This window comes from Amphiura filiformis, chromosome 8 (genome assembly GCF_039555335.1).
Source record: "Amphiura filiformis chromosome 8, Afil_fr2py, whole genome shotgun sequence".
Taxonomy (NCBI): domain Eukaryota; kingdom Metazoa; phylum Echinodermata; class Ophiuroidea; order Amphilepidida; family Amphiuridae; genus Amphiura; species Amphiura filiformis.
This window is the reverse complement of record NC_092635.1, coordinates 49,966,100-49,991,456: the sequence shown is the minus strand read 5'-3', so window position 1 is coordinate 49,991,456 and position 25,357 is coordinate 49,966,100. Positions and strand designations below refer to the sequence as shown.

The 25,357-nt window shown below is 38.0% G+C and overlaps 1 protein-coding gene across 1 annotated transcript; it reads right to left on the bottom strand.

The window, feature by feature from the left end:
* Positions 1-1,833: 1,833 nt before the first annotated feature.
* LOC140159158 (uncharacterized) lies at positions 1,834-25,357 on the bottom strand. Its single transcript, XM_072182524.1, is given in 3 exon segments — positions 1,834-7,383; positions 7,386-9,359; positions 25,203-25,357. Coding segments are annotated over 2 exon segments (5,382 nt in total). The 5' UTR covers positions 8,429-9,359; positions 25,203-25,357; the 3' UTR covers positions 1,834-3,044.

Genomic DNA, 25,357 nt, shown 5'->3' with positions numbered 1-25,357 from the left:
CTTTAACTACATTTAAGGGTATACGATGTATTTTTGGTCGAAGCAGCTACAAAAAATGTAGTTCACAGCATCTTGCAAATGGTAGTGAGCTTTAGCAAAAATTGCATTGCTCAATTCATAGCGAGTGTGTAGAAGAATTCAAATATCACATATATACTTTTGTAGGTCCTGTGGTTCTTGAGTTATGTTGTAAAGAGGGCTGAAACAACAACACTTTTGTAAAACTTACATAACTCATTAACAATAATAAATTAAGCAAGTTTTCAAAGTATATGATTTGTAGAATGAACTTTTGCAAAACACCCAAGTGTTATTTTTCAATAATATATTGATTCAGATAATGAAAATTGATTTTTGGCTGCTTCGACCAACAATACCTTGTATACCCTTAAAGAATTCAGATACAAAACATGATAAACAGCATTTTCAAACATTTTGAGATAAGGCCACCAAGACATGCCCTAAGTAGGGATAACCATCAACATTTCATGTTGACCCTATTGCTACAAAAGATTGTTTTCTGAGTAGAACTAATCAACAGAAGAATTTTGGTGGTTAAATGGTCAAAATCGGTCAAAAACTTTTCGAATTATGAATTATCAAAGTTTCCCATTCTGACCGGTCATTGGAACGAAATAAAATGACAAGGTCCAAAAATAGCAGTTGGGAGCAAAATTGGCATAAGCATATATTTACCTTTATATATTTCTTTATTTTAACATATTTGCAAACATGAAACAAGCATATTGTGAAAGTATCAAAGGGTTTCTTATGAAATGGCACTTAACTAGTCACTGGCATAACTTATTTTTTCAAACCAAGGCATTGAAATCATGCATTTAGAGGACATTTGCCAAAAATCATCCAAGATAGCCGATATGGCACAAAATCAAAATTGCACTAAGTAGGTGAACTTTTTTTTCACAACCAAGAATTTCAATGTTATTGGGTTTAATATGACCAATTAGTAGGTGTATGTAAACTAAATCTTAAGTTTTGAAGGTCATTGACTCATTCACAACAATAGAGATTATCCTCATCATGCTCATGTGTATTCCTGTAGTATTCCTCATTCAAACCAAAGTAGCCCTCAATACATTATGAGTATCTTTGTTCAAACCAATTCAATGCTTGACCTCGGAGTTACCTGCATGACTATCGCGGGCTATTTTGAAACAGTTATGGTTGCACATTCAGGTACTTCTTTTGAAAGTCCTAAACAAGGTATAGCCAGCAGCAAGTTGTAGATATTATAGGCCTAAATATAAGAAAACGTTTAGGGTTAAGATCAGGTGAACAATACACCGAATGAGCACGAAACTTCACATTTATGTTCAGAAAGGTGTCTTCTTAACATGATTTGAAAGGAATATAAAAATTCCAAAGGGAAGCTGGTGATTTAATTTGTAACTCGAGATCTACTTGTTCAATTTTTTAACCTTTTACAGAGGGTATGATAGAGGTATTACTGGCAACTCTGCCAAATTACAGCTCAGTAGGCCACGTTTTCACCTGATCTTACTGATTTGAATATTTTGTGCCATTCTTGAGCAGTGCTAAACTCAGCCACTGGCAATTAAGCGCACTGTGGCGATGGACCAAATTTGACTCGCACTTACAGAAAAACAAAATAAGTTATGTTGCTGTAATTTGCAAGATAGTTACAAAATATAATTGGCAGTAACTTCCCCAAATTTTACAGAAAAATATTGAAAAATAAAAGAATGAGATCAATTTAGAAATGTATGTGCAAGCAGTGCACAGTTGAGCTCCCTGCATGTCTATGGGAGTGTTCTAATCAAGTTGATGGTTCATTGGTCATCCCTACCCTAAGTATAATGTTGGCTTTAACTTGACACCCTACTTTAAAAATGCCATGGTAATTTTTTGAAAATATGATCAAAAATAGCTTATTTTCTTCATAGTTACCAACATCTCAAATTAAGGAAATGGATACCATATTCATTCCATTAACTGCCCAAAGAGCTTAACAAAATCATTTTGAGTGGGTGCTTATTTTTGATGTTGTTTACATAACTGGAAACGTAAAAGATGGGCCAAATATTTTAATTGTATAGATGATTCCATGTTTGATGTGTAATTGGTTCCTGCACATAATGATAGGGAATCATGTGTAGTTGGTTCCTGCAAATGATGGAGGATAATGTGTAGTTGGTTCCTTCACATTATGATGAGGGGATTACATGTAGTAAAGTTGCTGGGTGGGTGCTTATAGGGGCATGGGCGGTTAATGGAATGAATACGGTTATCATTTTTTTGCACATGGATTCAATTGGCCCAATGAGCTATCCCAATCAAAATCCATACACACATAAACTTAATCTCCCACACAAGGTGTGTAGATTCCAAATGGACTCACCCATTCAGGTAACCCCATTTGAGATGTCTTCCATAGCTGGTATATGGATTTCAACTGGAATAGCCCACTTTTTCATTCATTCACAGTAAGCCATTTGTTCTGTCAACTCAGATTGTTTGTTGCAGTAGACTTTGGTATCTCCATGTTAGAAATGGGTTTCCAGTTCATCGCACAGTTCAATTCCATTTTCATTAATCAACTTCATTTGTGGATGCTCATTTACCATGTCAACTGCATGCTTTTTGTCCCGACTTGCTTTTGTTGCTGGTAAGGTGTTCACACAATAAGCCGGATTACTCACAACATTAGTCAAATGGAAACTTTTGTTGTCAGCTTGCATGGTGGATTAGGTTATTCCAGTTGAAATCCATACATGCCCTACGGAAGACATGATCTTTATCGCCCACACAGCAAGTATGAATTTGAATGGGTGACTCCATTTGAGATCTACGCCCCCTGTGCAGGAGATTAATTAAGGTCATGTCTTCCATAGAAGGTGTATGGATTTTAATTGGAAAAGCCCTGCAAGTCAGATTACTCACAATTAGTTTGAAGCTGAAACTTTTCACAGATGCAAAAATGAAAAAACTTTTCAAAGTTTTGAAGTAAAGCACTTTATCTCAAGCCTGTGATTGCTCGCACAAACGAGCAAGAAAGCACAATTTTACAATTCAATAGTTGTTGGTTCTTCCTCTCCATGATGTTCTAAGAGGGCTGTAATTTGTTCATATTTAGCATCAAATTCATCCAGCGGTACAAGCTTACAGCTTCCATTCCATGTCCTTGTTACACAAGCTCTTGACATGGCACCTTGTTCTTGCATTGTCATATAACGATGCATAATCCCGCATTTCTGAAGAGCGTAGGTAAAATCGCCGTAATCTACCGCGGCAAAGAATGCTTCTTGAAGCATCTGCGGTGGTACAAATGGCACCTCCGATCTAATAACACACGGAAAACTATGCTGCAGATAGACAACTTTACACGCATTAACAGTCTGTTTCTTCTTGGGTACAACCTTCAGATCCAAAGGCTGTGAATCGTCAAACATTTCTACGCGATAAATTTCCCTCATGTTATTATTATCCTTCTGGTAGCGACTATACCCAGTAGCAGTGGGAACGTGAATGTGCGGTGTGTTGCTCTTCGCTCTTCTATTGACATTCTCAAGGGGCATTGGAAGAACAACATCCAGACCAGCTTCAGGTTTCCCAACCTCAGCTGCTGATGATGGAAGATCTTGTTGCTGCTGCTTCCTGCCAGCGTCTGTTATCAGCTGGAGCCGAGGCAGCGCGGGAGGCAGTGGATCTTTAGAAGAGGAGAGATCCACAGGCTTCATTGTTAAAACAGGTTGCATATTTGATGTTGGAGTTACAACGTGAACTGTTGAAAGCTGCATAACGGGTGGTGTCATTTGCATCTTCATCTGAGCTGGTAAGAGAGGATGTTGAGTTGCTGTGCTCTTGATGATAGGTTGATTAGTTGATATCAATACCAGAGGAGGAGGAGGTTTCCTTGGTGATGTTTGTACTGGTGAAGGCATCTTTGGTAACAGTGTTGGTAGTGATTGAGGTAATTGTGCACTCTCTAAAGTTCTTTTGGTTAGTGATTGTTCACTGCATGACTTGGATACCAGTGAAATAGGTTGATCAACCACTGGTTGAACAGGTCCAGGTGGTTGATCTTTCTCCACACAAACATTTCCCTCGGAGTGCTTAGAATTTAAGACCTCCAGTGATGCATTCAAACACTGTTCTGATTGGAGTTGAGTACCTGGTGGTTTTACAAAAACAACTGCTTCAGGTGCGCTTTCATGTACTTTTGTTTTCTTTGGTGAAGAATGTGCAATATTAGATTCTTGTGATGTCCAAGCCAGTGTTGTCTGTCCTTTAGACGTCTGAGATATCGGCACAGTAGATGTCCTAGCAACACTTTGTACTGATGATATCGGGACTACAGGCTGTTCACATGATGGTATCTGGACTATAGATTGTTCACATGATGTTGTTTTTACCATACCTTTTTCACAACTCTCAATAGTTGCCTGAAGCACAGGGGGTTCAGGTGGGGGCTTCACAATGGACTCTTCCAGAGCAGATGTTAATGGTGGTATAGATGGCATTTGTGATACTATCTGTGTTGTGGACCGTTCTGTACAGGTCCCTGCTGATGGTTCCTTAGAAATACCAGGCTCAGATTTAGGAGAAGCTCTTCCACATTGATCAATCATGGTGACCATCACAGGTCGACTAGCTAACTTGGACATTACTGGTTCTGTTTCTGATGTTAAAGTCTGTGTCTTTGGTTGGATTGCAATGGTCTGTGCCACTGATACAGTGGTAGATGTCTGCACCATAGGTTGGACCACCGATGTTGGCGTAACAAGCAGATCAGTAGATTTCTTCTCACTCAAAACTGATTTACTTTGGTTTGCTGCTGATATTGGTTGCTGCTCCCTTTGCTTCATTGTGGATTCTAGTGACTCTTCCGCCGTAGATAAAAACACTGTTGATGAGCTAGACGATGGTGGGACGATTGCCGACTTAATTTTGGACGGGTTCTCATCTGATTGTACAACCATTGTGTTTGCCACAGAAGTAATACGCTGTGTTTGTGCTTCTTTGCATACAACTTGCTCTTGCTCACCACCAACCACTGCTAATTTCAGTTTCTTTACCACTGGCTCTAACAGTGATGACTTTGTAGGTGATTTCACAATAGATGTTAGCACAGCTTGTGGTTTTGATACTACCATGTCTCCTCCACCAGATGAATCTACAGATGGCATGGTAGGTGATGATATTGGTATTAACACATTAGGCATTACTCGGAGCACATTTTTAGGTGCTTGAATGGCGGGTTGCATCATCATACAAGAGTCACCATGACTAGTCATAATCTGTTCTGAACTCTCATAATTACTACTCTCTATGGCTGCAGTTGGGCTCGGTGCTAACCGTGGAAACTGCTTTGTTTCCGACTTATCGTGCTCTGCGATAACATTTGCACGCTTATTAGCACTCTGTTTTGAAGTTGCAGGTTTCAGACTTGGATCTGCTGACTTTTTCTCCAATGCCTGAGGCTGCTTGTGAAAAATTGTGGCTTTGCCATGCTGCTTTCCTTTGATCAGACATAAAGACGAAGTCTGGCCTGGAAAATAATGAATAGGCTCGACTGGGTTGGAAGTTGTGTTCTGTTGATCTGGCTTATTGTCACTTTCTGGTAGCGGCTTCACAGATGCATTGACCATGTGCTGGAAATGCTTGGGTTGGAACAAAGTCTCCAAACTGATGGTCTTGTTGGTTTCATTGACATCGTCTGCTTTCACAAGATTCTGTACAGAGTCAGTTGTACCAGCTGATAAAGCAGATGGGTGTGATTCATGCCAACACACATGACCAAGAGCTTGTGGGTTTGCAACACCGCACCTCTCGCAAAGAGATTCTTCTGATTTCTTGGTTGATTTCTTTTCTTTAGCCCACTGAGCTTTCCATTGCATCTTAGGTGATCCCAATTCTTTAGCTTTCTTGCTTTCGCTTGAAAAATCATCGCCACTGCTCCAACAGTCTTTAAGATTTTTTGGAATATACCCAGTATTTGTAACTGTAGCTTGCATTTCTGGTTGCCGTCTTTTGTTCTCAATGGTTTCATTCTCCTCGTCCCAACAGTCTCGAAGATTTTTGGGTATAAAAGGTGACCTTTTCGGCTTTGGTTTATACAGAGGCTCGCTTTTATGCTCTTGTTTAGCAGCAAGTGATGAATCTTTATAACTTAATGATTCTGATATTGTCTCACAGGCAGGAGCTGACAATGGCCTTTCCTGATAATCTCCAGATTCTGGGGTGCCATAAGATTTCCCTTTTCGAGGAATCGGGTACTTCGCTGATGCTTCATTTGACGCTGTAGTGGACAATCCAACGCTTCTTGCTCTCTGTCTTGTTGCGATTTCATCACCACCTTTGAAGCTCTGCTGCAAAGTAGGAGCAGATGAAGCCCTGTGCAATGTTGTCTGCTCTTCTGGTAGTACACACTCATCTCCGGCTGGTACAATCATATCGCTGTTTACTTTCAATTTTTCCACCATGACCTTGAGACTCGTAAAAACTTGGTTTTGCTTTAACATTGACACATCATCATTTGACCGTTCCAAGCTTGGCTTACTTTTCTTTTGCTCATCAATGCTACCTCTACAACCTTTCACCACACCTTCTTTCTCAAAGTTTTGATCACGATTCAGGTTTTCAACATGTTCATTTGCTTTAGATTGTTCTTTGGTCAGGTCTACAGTTTGCAAGTGCACATTGGCAAGCTCTTGACCACTTTGTGGGTGAGCTGAATTGCCATTGTCCTGTTCATTCTGCGTAGTCTGCCTATCCCTCTTCATGTTCAACCCCTGTTCTTCTTGATCAATACATTCTGTAATGATTTGTTCAAAAGAAGTAGTTTTCCCATGATCATGATGATGCAAGAGCGCTTTCTCGCAATTACTAATTCTTTCTTCCGCCTGACGCATGCACGATGCTATAACTTGCTCCACAGTTAAACTTCCATGCCGATTTCTTAAAAAATTGTCAGTCTTTCTGATATTATCATTGTTCGATTGGACTTTCGTACCTAATGGATTTTTGCCGGCAGATTCATGTCCTGATTTGGAAGTTACTGTTTTCTTGCTTAAATCAAGTGCAACTACATCATCATTCAGTCCAGTTGTCGCTGAGAGTCTAAGCTTCTTTACATCTGGTATTGATTCACTTGAAGCCGATGCCATCCTCTTCCTCGATTCCTCTTTACTATCTTTCTCTTCATTAGGCTCTATAATGATAACATCATTTTGTTGATTTTGCAATGCACTAGTTGTGAAGGGTGGTGGCTTTGATGCAGTTTGACCTGCCCCTAATTTCTTAATTTTCCGTTCTCTGTAAATTTCACGGATCTCGATCTCCGTCTTTTCCTGAATCTTTACACAAGCTTGGCATTTACATGTTAAGGAGTCAATTCCTTAAACATACTCGGACATACTTTATCTTTCTCCATGATTTCTGAGAGTTTCTGTGGGCTTCCCGCTCTTTCTAGCCTAACATTTGGCGCAACGGCAGTGTTACGATTTAGTTGACGGTTAATACTATGTTGCTGGCGTTTCATGGCTTCAATCGACGCGGCGTGTTGGGCTTTCGCTGCTTCAAGTTGTTGTTGCTGCTGTGCTAGAACCATAGCATTGCGGTTATACATATGACCACTGATTTGGGCGTCTGGTGATGCTAATGATTCCACCCCACTGTCGCATGAATCTGCACTGCGAGTATCGCTGATCTCGTATGTGTAGCCTTCAGGAGAACTACTAGTCTGCACTCTCACAAGCCTATTGTCTCCTACAACCAAAGGCTCACTGCTTCGTCGTCTCCTATTCAGAGAAGCCACCGAGTTCTCACTAACGGTTGCAGCGGCTCCGTTAGCAAGACTACGAACATCCACAATCCTGGGTAAGCCTTGAGCTACCATTGCATGCATAGGGTTGACATCCTTCTTATGGGCAGCAGCACTTGGTGTATGGTGTTGACGTGATTGGTTAGCTTGTTGATGATGTCTTTGTTGCGATGCTTGAGCTTGCATGTGTTGCTGATAGTAAGCTACCTGCTGCTGGTGTTCCAATGGATTCAAGTACTTGTTTGGAGGAGCCTTCTGTGGACTTAATAGTTCATTGTATTTAGGTGGGTTGCTATGATGAGGTGGTGGCATAGTATGATAAGGATGGGTTTTTTTTGTCGAAGCAGTTGAAGCTGGTGTCTGAGCTGCAGCTATCATGGATGAGTTTATTTCTTGCGCTCCAAGCCTCTCGAGATACTGGAATGCACTACTTTTATACTTATTATTTCTTTGTTCTTTCATAAGTTCCATTTGTCGGACCATGTTTTTCAAGCGTGACAGTTCAGCATCTAATTGATCTGGTGAGTTGTCCTGACCGCCTTGTTGCTGAGGGGACAAAGGTGGATAATTGGCAACTTTTGGGGGACTTTCTCTGGCACCTGCTGCAGCATATTTGGCATACATCTGGTCGGCTTGTGCTTCCCACTCCCTTAACACTTGCTGCTCCCGGGCTTTGTTGGCAACCGCCTCTTTTGGATGGCTTGGGATTTGTCCCGGGCAGCATACTGCTCTTGTTGCTGATGATATTGTCTTGGATCTATGCCTCTAGCAGCCATCATAGCCTGGTTGGGATTAGGCTGGCGTGATGAGAATCCAGAACCAACAATTGCCTCAATGGAGGTGGGTCTTCTTTCCATTTGGGCACCAGCGTGATGTTGTGTAGGAGCTGCTGCACCGGTGTATGTGAATGCGCTTTGTCGTGCACCAGAATCATAATGCTCTCCATAGCCATGGATATTTCTTGGTGATCGGATGGTCTCAGGAGGTCTCGGCCTTCCGGTGGCAGCCATTTTGTTGTTCTGTTCTGCTAACCTTTCGCATATTCTCTTTGTTGCAAAATATGTTGGTGTTGCTGCTGTGCGATTCTTTGCATGTATTCCTGTCTTTGCTGCTGCATAGCTGTAACTTGAGAATAATCTGGTACTCCTCCATGTCTTGGATTCTGAGCAGCATAACTTTGCTGCGCATTAGAGAGTCTCTGTTTGACCTCTTCTTGGTAACTTCTCACTCCTTGTGGATGACTGGAGTACTGATATGGAAAGGAGCTTTCATTAGATTGGGACCCTCTATATAACATTGCTTCCCTTGACTTGGCATCTGCATGGACACCTGGAGATGTATGTTTTTCAGCAGCAGAATATCTCTTTGGATCATAATACTGTGCATTGGCTTGTGATCTACCTAGCTTGTGTGTCATGAGGTCAAATGCAGGGTGATCCATAGGTGGTTGAGTTACTTCCACACTTTATCATAGGTCTGTGTAAAATTCACTGTGAAGGGTTATGTAGTACTGTCCAAAACACACAATCAGGAGGTCAGACTTCATGGCAACAATCTGTGAATTAAAAAAACCCAAAAAAACAAAATGTTATATGACATTCAGAATAATTCAATATTTGCAGCTTAAATGACACTAGTTACAAGTTATTCTTGATAGCAAAGAAATTGTTTACCAACCCAGCAAACACAAAAATGTTTTGAAATATTTTGCTGGTATACTCTTATACAGTTTAACATTTGCGATGTGTAACGTAATATAAATATAATGTGCCAGAGGACAGTCTGTGGAAGAGATGGTCATTGCACATCTGGAACTAGAAAATGAATCATGGCCAACTTGCTGAATGAAATCCACTGCAGCACTCGACCAGTAAGTATTGTTAAAGAGGAATCCAGTTGACCAGGCAAACTTTCAAGGTAACCCAATTAAGTAGGCTTAAAATATAATCAAGCCAATGTTTAGTTATTGTTCACCTCTACACCAACAAACTTTACACAGCTCCTAACTTAATGTGTTTTCCAGATATTTATAGCGACATCAAAAAGAAAATTAAATTTGTAAAAACCATCTAAGAGCAACATATGGAAGCAAACAAGAGGTTTCAACTCTTCACATTAAGCTTTAGCTATACAACCACGCAATGTGTGCTGTGCATGTGTGTGTGGGCGTTCTATCAACAAAACACTGCAAGCAAGGCCGGCCTAACTTAGCCTAGACTAGGCCTAGCCAACTGATTACTGATGCCTAGTTAGGCCTATGTCATACTTTCAAATCTTGTTAGGCTGAACACAAAAATGCTTTAACCAATCAGATGCCAAAAAAAGATGTATGAGGTATATAAAACCATGGGTCTACTCTTTCCCCTTGATCTGGCGGTTTTGGGAAATAGTAGACCCAGTAAGCACCTTGAGGAAACATTTCTCACCCTCTCCCTCATGAGCAATCTATATTTGAATACTATCTTCTGCAGATAACATCATATTGCTATATATTGATTGTGATCCACTGAAATTAAATATTACATGCTATCTACTGCAGATAATATATTGCTATCTTCTGAAGATAACATTATACCGGTACTGCTATCTAATTCTGTCTACTGAATAAATCAGTGCATTCCCATGTACCAATGATAACATTACATTGCTATCTACAGAAGATGACATATTTGCTATCTTCTGATGATAACATTATATTGCTATCTACTGAAGATAACATTATTTTCATATCTACTTGACTGAAAATGACAATGCTATCTATTAAAGATTACAGATTGTTATCTACTGAAGATAACATTGTATTGCTATCTACTTAAGATATTATTAAATTCCTATCTACTGAAGAAATCATTACATTGCTATCTATTGAAATTAACACAATGTTGTCTACCGAATAAACTATTATAATTGATATCTACATTATATTTTATCTACTGTAGATATCATTACAATGTTATCTACTGAAGATAGCATTACAAATAGTGTGTTGATGTATGTTAAAAACCATATGTGACACAATTAAGGGAAATGAGTCAGATGTCACTAACATTGATTATAAGATATTGGCACTAGAAATATTAAAATTCTTTTGTTTTCTATTGTTTTCAGAGATTGATAAATTGACATAACTTTGCAAAGAAATGTCATATCAACATGGGGTTTTCAGTTTCCAAAAGCTCTAAATGTCCTCTTTAGAAATATATTATGTAAAACTAATTTTTGACCATGGTCGACATGGGACTCCTTCCCCTTGATCATGTCACATATGGAACAAAGTACATGAATGCAATCCGGGTACATGAACTTTAAATTTCACTGCTTTACAACCCTGCCTACCAATGTGTATGTTAATTTGTTTTCATTAATTTATCAATATATCAGACGGCAAACTAATTGTGAACATCTGTGAGATACGATTATACTGGTACTAAATGCACGCCATAATGTAATTATTTGTATTGGAAATGAACATTTTGTACTCTTCATGTAATTCCCACGTGGCATTAAGTTACTACACCCCTGTGGTAAATTTGTGACTATTTTTGCATTTTTCTCAAAAATTATAATACACTGGTAACAAAAGTTATGTATATGATAGGGGCAAGGAATCCAATTACTACACTGGAATTTCAGTGACCCAAGACAAGCGGTTTGTTATTTAAGATAAGAAATAAGGTACCGCTAGGATGTACCTCATTTCTTATCATATATACTAAACCACATGTCTTGAGTCACTGAAACTTCAGTGTAGTAATTGGATTCCTTGCCCCAATAATATACATAACTTTTGTTACCAGTGTATTATAATTTTTTGAGAAAAATGCAAAAATAGTCACAAATTTACCACAGGGGTGTAGTACCCCCTTAAAATGAACATTGTAACATTTCCATGAAGAATAGATTTGTAATTATTTTCCACAAGTTATTAGTTTTCACTCTCAGATATGGCCCTTTAATTTTCAGCCAAATAAATGAGTTGGAAAATCACTAATTCCCGTTAAAATCAAAAAGGTAAACTAAAAACACACGCTAAAATGACGAACTATGAACTAGAAACACTGACTTCTGGCTCACTTCCGGGTTTCTGATCCAGATTTTTGCCAATTATTGACGCTATTCTCGACCATGTGTGCAACTTGGTAAGCTTACTACACAAGATAGCATGGAAATATCGGCATTTTTGAAACATCTTGGTTGAAAAAAGTGGTGGGGGCGTTTATTTGAGGGGGGGGGGCGACTATTTGACGAAATATGGTATATCATTAATGTGTGTCCGTCAGTCAGTCGATGGTTAGTGAGATGTTCAGCTCCAATGGACTGAAGCTTTGATTCATCTCTTGTGTCCATTTTGAGTGCCGACATATTGGAGAAACTTGCCAATCTGAATCAATATTCATAAGGTCATGCAATCAATGCCCAGCTTTCGAAATTGGGTGACTTGTGTTAGGCCTGTGTGAAATATGCCAGACAGAGCAGGGTATTTTAATTATGCATTTTTTGTAGCCCAACCCATAAAAAAAGTGGAGTGATTTATAGTGTGATATGAAAACAAATGGAATATCCCAATGCTGCTTTTAACTTGAAAGCACAGATATATGTGCATGACAACAACCCTTGGATTTGAAAATTAACAAGAGTGTCCATGCACTATGACCTCACAAGAAAACCTCATTTGTACCCATCATGCTCAGTCGGTGCTGCCCATGCCTTATAAGCAGTGAAAGAAGCACAAAGGTGTAGTGAATCAACAACTGACCTCCCAGTTTGTGCCAAATGTCTTTGAATTGAATAAAAAAATGTGTTTAGCCAACGGAAGATCACTTCATTGATAACCCATGCAATACCTATTGATGTATGTTGTTCCATCAACTTGTAAAGAAAGCATACCTTCAAACAATATCTAAAACCGGAATCTAAAGGTAAATAGTCATATGAAGCTGTGGTAAACGATCTTATATTCACAAAAGCCAATACATTAACACATGAATGGTATTTTGATAGGCCTATCAGTGGTGTAGATTTCTTGTTGACATTGGGGGGGATGGGGCCGGAAAATTTTTCTTGAAGTATTTGTTTTGAAAAGTGGTGAAATATGGTTCAAAAGTGGAATAAATTCATGCAAAGCGCACAAAAATTGGCACTTTTGGTGCTAAAATGACCAATATGAGGTTAATTTGGTCAGAAACCCACATACCAGCGTCAACATTGGGGGGGGGATGAGTCTATGGACCATCCCCCTGGCAAAATATTGGGGGGGATTTATCCCTCCCCCCATAACATAGATTGGATTCGGCTTCAACAGATGAAATGATGGAATAAATAATGCCCCATTCTTTATGCACTGAGGTAATGATTATTCATCAGAAGAAATAAATATTCATCAGTAGTGCAGAAAGTGGCCAATCAAAGAAGAATGCATGACACTGCCAAACTTGCAGGCATTAGTGACATGTTCAGAAATATGGTGAGATGAAGAGACATGCAAAAAGCCATTAACAGCTTCAACATGTGTATACACTTTTAGAGAGACAGGAAGAGATTAAAGCAATTAATTCCATTAATATAACTACCTCATTAGGATACAATTTTGAAAAACTTTTTATTTTGTACATATAACTACCACAACCAGGTCGGTAACCACAAAACTACAAAGAGTGCAGACTCCACAATAAAACACCTAATGCTTGCAATATGTAATTTGAACATATGGCATATAGATAAAGGAAAGAAAAACACTCTAAATGACATGAACATTAAATGGAATTGCAGCAACACGTGCTTCAAATGTGTTTTGTACATATTAAATGCACAAATGGTACAAATGGTTCATTTGTGGTAATATACTATACACACATTTTAAAGGGGCATATAAGACCCACATTATTTCCATGGTTTTCTGATTATTTCCAAGTTTCTAATGGTTACTTATACAGTTTCTGATTGTTTCTGTTTCTAATGGTTACTCATACAGTATCTGATTATTTCTGTTTCTAATGGTTACTCATACAGTATCTGATTATTTCTGTTTCTAATGGTTACTCATACAGTATCTGATTATTTCTGTTTCTAATGGTTACTAATATAGTTTCTGATTATTTCTATGCATCTAATGGTTACTCATACAGTTTCTGATTATTTCTGTTTCTAATGGTTACTCATACAGTTTCTGATTATTTCTATGTTTCTAATGGTTACTCATACAGTTTCTGATTATTTCTATGTTTCTAATGGTTACTCATACAGTTTCTGATTATTTCTATGTTTCTAATAGTTACTCATACAGTTTCTGATTATTTCTATGCATCTAATAGTTACTCACACAGTTTCGGACTCTGCAATGTATTTAGACCAAATATTTATCGTATCTTAGAACTTGCTTAATTTCTTGTCCTCGGGATAAGAAAGTCTGTATGTGCAAGCAGCCAAAGTGGAAAACCATGCTTCTACATGTATGTGGCTTACATCAAATGCATGTTCATGTATGGCTATATATGTACTTGTATATAAGCTTGCAGATGGTGCAACAGTAAGACCTGTGGGTTCACTCACACACTAAAGTGGTACCCCATGCTTGTAAGTTGTCACAGCATCTCAAAATTCGACCCTAATGGCATATTCAGGGGTAGCAAATTTCACTCCATGATATATTATTAGAAATTTTACCCCCTAAATGGCGTAATGTGTAATGACAATTTTCTCACTTAATATGAGTACTAATATTAAAAGAGAATACTCTGGAACTACATTGATTCACTTTCCTTTGTTTTGGTTTATTACTTGTGTACATGAGTTCCATCTCCAGAACCATCAATTTCACCTTATGATGAACAATCTGAGAATAAGTGACCCTTGACGTCAAAGACAGGTTAAAATTACAACCCTAAACGTTGAAGATGTTTTTTCAATGTTTTTTGTGATGAGCATGTGTACCAAATAATATCTCAAGTGAACCCTCCCGGGCAGTAAGGACAACAGAGACCTTACAGAAGGATTAACTTCCATCAAAGAGCCTGTGTTATTTGGGTACCAGTAACTGTAAAAGACAGAAAATTGAAACAATTACAGAAAAGGCAGAAAAGTTTGGAGTTATGAATTAGATAGTTAACATGAAGCTGTGGGAGTTAAAATGTTGGGGTTAATGTTTAAAGGTGTATGTTTCCATTAAAGGAGTATTTTGTGATCCTAGCATCCTCTTTTTATGACATTTTTCAGTACATATCCACGAAAAAAGCCTATTCCCAAAATTTCAGTTGATTCCGATTTTGCGTTTGCGAGTTATGCATGATTATGTGTATTACACTGCTCCATAGACAATGCGTTGTAATTTCGTTCTGGTGCACCAGAACGAAATTCAAATTTTACGATATCTTTGCAAAACGAATTAATCTGCAAGAAATATTTTGTACATAAACATTATGTAGCCAGAGGTTTCCAGTGATATAAAAATCTCAACTTTTTTTTTGAGAAAAGTGGGGGATGAGGCTGTGGATCACGAAATGCCCCTTTAACTGATTGTTTGCTGGATAGTCATGAAACTTGGTGCATGTTAGTATGTCATATCAAGGTTATCCAAGTATAGATTGTTGGATTGTCATCAAACTTGTTTGATATTAAAATTTTCATGACCTCTTCGGATGATATCAAAAAAAATTTCCCACGCAATAATTTTTGAGAAGATGCCCAAATCATAACCACGCCCTATGATTAACTCGTGGCATGTGACTCGACAAAAGGCATTTATGCAAAATAAATGTCAGCCTACAATAATAGCACACAATTGACAACACATGGCTCCGCTTCTTATCGATCTACATGACTGAAAACAGAGAAAACGGCCCATTCATCAAAAATAAACTGGGACTTAAAGGTCCGTAACCCGATCGACAGCATCATCCCCGATTTTTTCATTGTTGATGAGGTTTTGGTATCACATAATAGATACTATTTTTCTCATTACTATCCTGAAATTTGACGCCTCCAAGTCGATGTATTTCCGGAGAAATCATGAATCACAGCGGTTTTACAGGTATACCAGTTTGTAAACAATGGTAAATACTTTGGAATTCTGGGAGGGAATTATGAACGAAATATCAGTCACCGCAACAGCTACTTTGGTTTCGCGTCACAATACACATTCTGTGAAAAAGCGAACCACACTAACTGCTGAGGAGACGGTTTGCCGATATAGTTATTAAAACGACAAGAGTAAGCGTGGTGTGCTGAATAGCTCAATCGACTAGTGCGTTTGTTTTTTACCCGAGAGGTACCGGTACCCGGTTCAAAACCCGGTCTCGGAAGGTTTTTTTCTCTCCATTTTACCCAAACTTTTTTATATTCATTTGAAATGTACATATTGCAAGGGGAAATATATTTTGTTTCCTTTTTTTCTGAAACGGTACGCAAAATAAAAACATTTTCCGTTCAATACGGGCCGGGCATTGTACAGCATGTCAGCATTCGTCATTGCCTGCCCAGAATGCAATTCACGTATACCAAGGTATTGGATTGCAAATTTGGCTATTTATTCACATTTACGCTGAAAATGCTCTCGTTTTTTCACAAAGCAGCATAAAGGAGGCGATATTTGATATTATTATGTAATTTTAAAGACAATCCATATCCAAAACCAATAGGGTTACCCCTTTAATTATGCCAGTGAAATTATGGTTTTGATCAGATCAAATACCAATATCGCAAATATCAGTGCGATACGATATCCGATACAATTATCGGTTGAGCCCTATAAATTATGCGTGCATTACTATTCGCCCTGTGATTAACTCGTGGCATGTGACTCGACAAAAGACATGCAAAATAAATGTCAGCCTACAATAATGGCACACAAATGACAACACATGGCTCCGCTTCTTATCGACCTACATGACTGAAAACACAGGGAAACCTGCCCATTCAACAAAAATAAACTGGGACTTAATTATGCCAGTGAAATTATGGTTTTTATCCGATATCCAATATCGCAAATATACGATATCCGATACAATTATCGATTGATCCCTATAAATTATGCGTGCATTAGGCCTACTATATGCAACTGAGGTTATACGTCTTATTTATACATCTGACGCATTGATGTACGCCTGCCCCCATATGAGGTATTATGGTTAACAGGGGTCTAGCTGCGGTTCAAGCCCCAGTTCCAACCTTGCAGAGCTACTCGCTTATCTTATCACATGCTATATGGTACAATCTGTGTCATGTAGTAGATAAACTCAGTTATACTCGTGTCCGATAATACATACATGTGCACTCACAAGTTCAAAAAAAAATCATCCATCCAAACAAAATTTTCAAACTAAATTATTCAGTAAATGCCATTTATATTCATACAAATTTCTCATGGTATGTTACAAGTGATGAAAATAATGGCATGATGCTAACACTAAAAGCTCTAAGCTTGTCTCCACCAACCAGTCCAGCACCAAGTCTTCAATGTTATGCACCCTCAGTTATATTGTTCTTCGTTCTTCAAACATCGTCTTCGAGTATTCTTTTTAGTTGATCACCACGCCAGTATTTGATAGGAGCGACCGGAAAGTGACTATGTTTGTCCTGCACCAGATGTGATGTTTGCACCGCTGGGCGCGATACCTGAAATGGTCTGCCCAGAAATCCAGTAGAAGTAGAAGTTGAAGTTACCACATAGGGTTCTGGTCGTCATATTCCCAGGTATATACTCAATTAAACACACAGAGTCGTAAAGGCTGCATTCAGTACCGATCTCCTATATCCTTCTTTTCTTGGTTGTATTTACAAAGTAGATATGATGTCGACTTGGATGTTAACTCGATGGTAAGATCCCCACAACTGACCACTCTCTCCTCTTGCTCCCATCTTATAAGCTAAAACTAGCATTTAGGGAATCCGGTCAGGTGGCGGCAATTGTCCAAACAGAGAACCAGGCTTGTGGGCAAGACTGGACATGGTGGATCTTCTGGTGGTCTTGGAGAACAAAGGTAGACTTACATGAGGGACCATCTGTGTTTACGTCATCCCAGGCATTGTCCTCCTCATCATCCAGATAAAAACCCTTAGGCTACTCCTCGGCAACCATTACCACCACTTATGTACCAAACTCCAATAACACCAGTGTTATGACAAGTTGATATGACACTGATACCAATGTCATTACCATCACCATTTAGGTATGGTTTATAATTAGGCAAAATCAACTTGCCAATATACAGAGAGTGATGGGGCAGAGAGCAGAGAGAGAAATATCGGTTGTGTTTATCTTTACCATTTGTGCAATGCAATTATTAATATCATATTTATACTAATCATATAATAGAGGTTATCCACTTCACTCATGTGTGACTTCTAACAAAAGGCGCTGATTGCCGTAGTATTCCTCATTCAAACCAATTCAATGCACAACCTCAGAGTTACCTGCATGACTTTGGCGGGCTATTTTGAAACAGCCATGGTTGCACATGCAGGTACTTCTTTTGAAAGTCCTAAACAAGGTATAGCAGTCGTTGATAGGATATGCAGCTTATAGAACATGGATAACCTCTATATGGACCATGATTTTGGGACCTCTTGCATTGATACACATAGTGCACGATATAGGAACGCTGGAATGAAATGCAATTTTCTCTGAAAACCTCATTTGTTCGGGTCGCAACTAAAAGAGGACATATCTGATTGTTGAAACTACCAATATTTGGGAAAAAATAAAAATGCAACAACTGCTTTTTAAGTGGTAAAGTGGTAATGAAAATGAGAAAATAAAATCCATTAGGCCTACATTGCACAGTTAAGAGCACATGTGACCCATGTAATAGCTTGAGGGTACACGATGTATTGTTGGTCGAAGCAGCCAAAAAAAAAATTCAAAAAATCAAAATCAATATATTATTGAAAAATTACACTTTGACGCTTTGTAAATGTCTATTTTACAAATCATATACTTTGAAAACTTGCTTGATTTGTTGTTGTTAATGAGTTATGTACGTTTTACAAAAGCATGGTTGTTTCAGCCCTCTTTACAACATAACTCAAGAACCACAGGGCCTACAAAAGTGATATTTGAATTCTTCTACACACTCGCTATGAAATGATCAATGCAAATTTTGCCAAAGCTCACTGCCATTCGCAAGATGCTGTGAACTACCAAATCACAACACTTTAAAATAGTTGATAACCTTAAGTGGTATAAAAATGAGAAAATAAAATCCATTACTTTGCGCAGTTAAAAGCACATGTGACCCATGTAATGGCTTAATACATGACTGATAGCACGCATTGAAGCATTTTATCATTCTGTGACCCCATTATAACATCCTTAATGTTTGCTACCAATTGTTCAGCACGGTGATGCAATAGAAATTTACAATATAATTGATATTTAAAAAACAGCAAAGAAGATGCTGTGTGGTGCAAAATGAAAGCTGAAAATTTGATCTAGACTATATTTAAGATTTGCAAATTGGGAACCCAACAAATTTGGCATGTTCAAAGGGTGGGGGCGGGCCAAGAAGGAGGGGCAAGCAAGTTTTGGCAGGCCGAGGGGGGGAGGGGCAAGCGATTTTTGGTGGGCCATTTGGAAATTTTACCCAGGGGAGGGGGGCTCATAATTATTGCACAGTACCTTATGCTTATGGACTTAAAAGGGCATTTCGTGATCCACAGCCTCATCCCCCACTTTTCTCAAAAAAAAAAAGTTGAGATTTTTATATCACTGGAAACCTCTGGCTACATAATGTTTATGTACAAAATATTTCTTGCAGATTAATTCGCTTTGCAAAGATATCGTGAAATTTGAACTTCGCTCTGGTGCACCAGAACGAAATTACAACGCATTGTCTATGGAGCAGTGTAATACACATAATCATGCATAACTCGCAAACGCAAAAAATCGGAATCAACTGAAATTTTGGGAATAGGCTTTTTCGTGGATATGTACTGAAAAATGTCATAAAAGAGGATGCTAGGATCACGAAACACTCCTTTAACCCCCTGAGCACTACCTGCCGATCTAACATTGCCTCTGATTGGTTAATTATGTGATATTTTCACTTTAAACACCAATCAGAATGGAGCTTTGCAAATAATTCATCCCAATTTTTTGTGTGGTGAAATTATTCTAACAATGTTGCTGATTGGGCCAATTGATAATGAAAACTTCTTTTTGGCCAATCGGCAGGTAGTTCTCATGGGGTTAAAAAGGACCAACAAGATAGATACTTTTCTTGAATCCTTTAAACATACAACAATTTGGCAGAACAAGTTGATAAACCGGGGGAGGTTCTTAGTGGAAATGAGGATACGGTGAAGTGCAACAGATTTGGGGTATATTTCCAGTCATTTAGACTACATTTTCAGCCTTTTTTATTTATTGATGGCCCTCAATGTCATATAAACTATTAAGAAAGGGTTTTTTTGTTTTTCTCAAAATTTTCTTGAAAGTGTCAATATTTCACAGCTTTTTAGCCTAATTTACAAAATGTTTAAACAAAAATTAGGTTATAGGTCTGTTTTTCATCAAATTTGGTTTAAAGTCGGGTAGTTTTTTGGAGTCACAGCTGCACATCCCCACCCAAACCAAAGTTGGGAACCACTCCGGGTTGACAACCATTCTGGTGCTGTTGTCATCTAGAGCATATTACGCCTCAACCTTCAACTACCTTTAATTTTTGAAGTGCGTTTTAGTGATGAAGAAATTGATGAAATGAAATGATGAAATTGATCGCAGAAAAGTGCAAAAACTGTCATGTGTTGAAGCATCAAACATTAGGCCTACTCATACATCATTGTTGTCATTTCAGTATCCCCAGTCTACATCGTAGACGCTTTTGAAATTCATACACATGTACTTCATTCAATATCAACTTATTCTCATATTGATTACAAATTCTGAAAGAGAACCGCTCCCATCGGGGGGTCAACTCACTGAAAATGGGTGACAGGCACCGCATGTCCAGGATCTGTTCTCATGGGGGCTCAGAGGGCTTTCAGAGTTATGTGGGGGCTTAATAGCTAAAATCGCCAAAAAATGGCTGATTTTACACGATTTTTAACAAAGTGCGAGGGGGGGGGGGGGGCTTCAGCCCCCAAAGCACACCCTAGGACATGCCACTGACAGGATGTGCTAATAGTAATACTTAAATTTTTGCACACAAAAAATGTAAAAAGTTGCCCCTGATTGCTATGATACCACTTATGGGATTAAAAAAACACATTAAATTTTCAATTTTCATCAGATTAGAGCATAAAAATCACCTTTTGTTGCCTCAGAAAAGAAAAGAACATTGACCTTTATCAGTCTGATTCAACATTAGTGTCAAAGGTTTCCAATGATTAATTTTGATAGCATGATTACACCATGCATGAGTACACACAAAACCCATAATTATGTACAATCTTTTTACATGGGTTTGGTTAACCAGACTGTTGTCATTCTATTTTAATGTTTATGTCCTCGAGATAAATAATATTAGGAATTAGCCAAATTTGTTGTGTTATTGTAGGACATAATATTTGATTTAATTTCACATCATAGAGCTCCATCATTTTACTTCATTATTTTGGCCTAAAAGTTTTTGGCAACAAATATCAAGATTAAAATTGTGACTGCAATCATAAATTATGGCTCTAAGTTTGAAAGGATTGAACTTTGAGCAAAAAATGTGTCAAATGTAATATGTTTTATAATAATAATCAAATAAATGTTGGTGGTTTATAACATGCATTTCCCAGTACGGTACCAGCATATTTCCAATAATTTATTCTGCCACCATTGAGAGACCTGAGAGCATGACACATTGGAATGATCTTGCTTCAACAATGATACAAATGATTATTAACAGCACTTGGATTGAATTATCCCCCAACAGCTCCCCTTTTTACACCTGGGCAATGTGAGTCAAGTGAGGGAAAGTGCCTTACCCAAGTGTACAATACATTGATGCAGCAGGGATTCAAACTCATGGTTAGTACTACTTTTGGGTTCTGTTGCTTTAGTATACTATCCAGAGAGGTTGCATCAGCAGTTCGCCTCGGCTAAGTCTGTGAGGGCCACAGACTGTGGCTAACTCGTGGTCTCAAACTCTCTTGTTATGAGTCAAAGCCTTTTAAATAATCGTCCCATTGAAATACACATGAAAATACAAGAGAATTTGTTTTTCAACCCCATGGTAACAATATTTTTAATATTTTGATCGAACCAATGTCTTAAATAAAGATTAAACTTTTAATTAAATTTTATTTCTTGGCACAAGTTAAGACAAACTTCAGAGATACGAACCATTGAACAGCGCCATCCCTAATTTCAACTGATACTTGTGTCTCCTTACCAGTTCCGGCCATTTGTCTTTTAAATGATTTTACATCTTTACATTTCTCCAAGTGTAAGTTCTTGCCCAAGTACCTAATATATCCATGCAACAGGGCAGCAGGGATTCAAACTCATGACCTCAAGCTATCTCACAATTATAAGTCAAAGCCTTTTACCCCTGCATGCCAAAAATATAACTTAAATTATTTTTCCATTTCTATGTCAGAGTTGAGGATAACAAGGCATCTGTGAGATACATGTTGCATGCATTTTAAAGGGATTCCAGCCACATAATGTCATTAAATGATTTTACATATTCACATTTTTCTACATGATTTGTATTGATATTGGTAAAAGTATCATTGGTTATTTCAGACCTGTAGAATTTAAAAGACACACCCCTTGATCGAGATACTCTGTCTGAAATCCGGGGGGGGCACTCAACTTTGGGGCCTATCAGGTACAAAGCGTTATTTTAAAAAAGGGGGTCATTGGGTACAAACAAAATAAAAAAGGGGTCATTGGGTACAATATTTTGAAAAAAGGGGGTCATCGAGTACAAGATTTTAAAAAAAAGGGGTCATCGGGTAGAAAATTTTGAATAAATGGAGCAAAATTTTGAAAATTTCGCATAATTTTGAAAAAATGGAGCAAAATTTGACAGTTTCGCATTTTTTGTTGCATTTTGATGATGCTATTCTAGAAAAAAGGGGTCATTGGGTAGCCGCAACCAAAAAAAAGGGGGGCATTGGGTAGCGGCAACTAAAAAAAAAGGGGGTCATCGGGTATGGCTTTTAAAAAGGGGGTCATCGGGTATAGTCGACTTCAAAAGAGGGGCCTATTGACAGGCACATACCGTCACTTCCAAAGTTAAGTGCCCCCGGTCTCAAATTACAGGTTTACATTTACAATCGGACATTTTCTTACTGTATTTCAACTAGAACTTTGTGTGTCGAAAACCGTGGGATAAAATAGAATAAAAAACTTTGATGTCCATCATTCCAATTTACCACATCTGTTCAATCAAGTGATCAAGAATTAAAGCAATAATGTGTGATTTGCATTATTAAGAATAGATTCTTATTTAAATGTCTGTTTTCACTGATCACATTATCCCCTTTTAATTTCGAGCCAAACAAATGAGGTATGACGAAGAAAATTGCGATTCATTCCTACGCCTACAATGCGTGTACTACGCTATCCGATCGTATTATATTTAACTGCACTGAGCATCACGCTCGACGTATGTGCATACAAGCTGACATCCATGGTACATGTTAGCAAGTACTCGATCGTTAAACTCTGAATAAAACCGGGTCGACCCGGTTTTAATACAAAAAGTTAAATTTTACTGTTATTAAAGCACTTCATCCTTAGTCTTTAACGTGGTATTTTACTTTTTAGAATACTCCTGGGCATTATAATTTTGCAAAAAGTAGAAATCCGAGTAAAATTGAGGGCGTCGTTGTGAAGCAAATCACACATTTATGGCTTTAAATAGTAGAGTGTTGAGTCCACAGAATCTACATAATAGAGATTTGCATCTCTTGGAATGCATGCGCTCTTGATCTAATTGAACTAACTTTAGTGCCCCGCTTTTCGACAGAATCGGCGTGTATCTTGACATATTTAAAGTAAAATAAAATCCTTTCATTCAAACTTCTATATATAAATCTTATATAATGCCTGTTAAAAACAGATAAGCTTAGACGTAGAACAATTTACTCTTAAGTGTATAAAAGCTACTAACACTCACAATCACTTTTATTGATAAAATTTAAAAAACAATAATCATGTGGCATTAAAAGATGTAATTTATATTGAAACCTAACATCACATCAAGCAACTCCACCATTAAATACTTCAGGGTGCAAGGCCATTTAATACTTCTGAGTGCAAGGCCACTATACACTCAAACTTTTATAAATGCAAAAGCAAATAGTAAATTACTTACAAATATCACTTCCTTAAAAATGCAAGTTTATCACATAAAACATTATTATACATATCGTCATCCTGCTACGCTAATTGCCTAAGTCATTTCTTGTAAATTTGAGAAGAAAGTACAGAATATGGTTCAAACATGCATTTAAGGATATTTATTCACCAATCTTAGCACAAGAACAAATGATAATGATACAAATGGAAGGAATAATCTGAAACAATTAGGGTGATTACGTAACTGATGCATGCTTGAACCATATTTTGTACTTAGTTCTCAATATTACAAAAAATGACTTGGGCAATTAGCGTAGCAGGCTGACGATATGTGACTAGCTCCAACAAAACCCCGGAACAAGCTGCCAGACATGTTTTTGAGTTCTAGGCATTTAATGATGACATTCCCATAAAGAAATCAAATTTTGGAATTCTTAATTTTTTTCAAACCCTATCCCCCCCCCATGTCAAAAAGAAATCTATGCCACTGACGTAGCTCACAGCTGACTGATTCCCATATCAGGCTACTTGAGGCTTGTGTTGCTAGTACTATCATTCACACCTACAGTGAAGCTAATAACACTGGACCTGGCCAGTACCGTAGCTGGGGGCAGGGGCAGCTCCTATAATGCAGTTTTGGCTCAAGTTAGTTGCAACTTACAAGTTGACCTCAATGACCTTCGACCTCAGTATGTGACTTTCAACACCACCAGCCTATTAACAGTTGACCTCAAATGAACTTTGACTTCAGTATATATGCAGTTATGACCCAAGTTTGGTTGCAATAGGATTTGAACTGTTCATAATAATATGAAACCCAAAAAGCCTACATAGTAGTTCTTGACGGACACACTGACTGACAGACACACACATGCGGACACATATGTACATCCAGTCATCCACTGACACACAACTCGTGATTCTGTAAGGTCTTGTCCTTCAGATGACCTAACAATATATCGTAAGTCAATAATGTTATTTATATTGAAAACTAATATCCATAACACATCAAGTAACTCGACCATTAAAAACTTCACAGCGCAAGGCCATTAAACTTGTTATGCAAAAGCAAATAGTAAACATTACATAAATATTACTTCCTTAAAATGCACTTTATCAAAAATATTGCATTGCATTTAGTTGATCGATTAGATAGAGACATACCTGTACAAACATTTATCGTAAACAAAGTTTACCTCGTGCTAGAATATGTCCTCAGCTAACTCCTGTATTAAGAGATTCTCGGGTAAGCTTACAAAGCGAGTATTTTCATGGTAGTCTGTTCAGCTATCAGCCTTTAGTACCAAGTAGCTCACAGC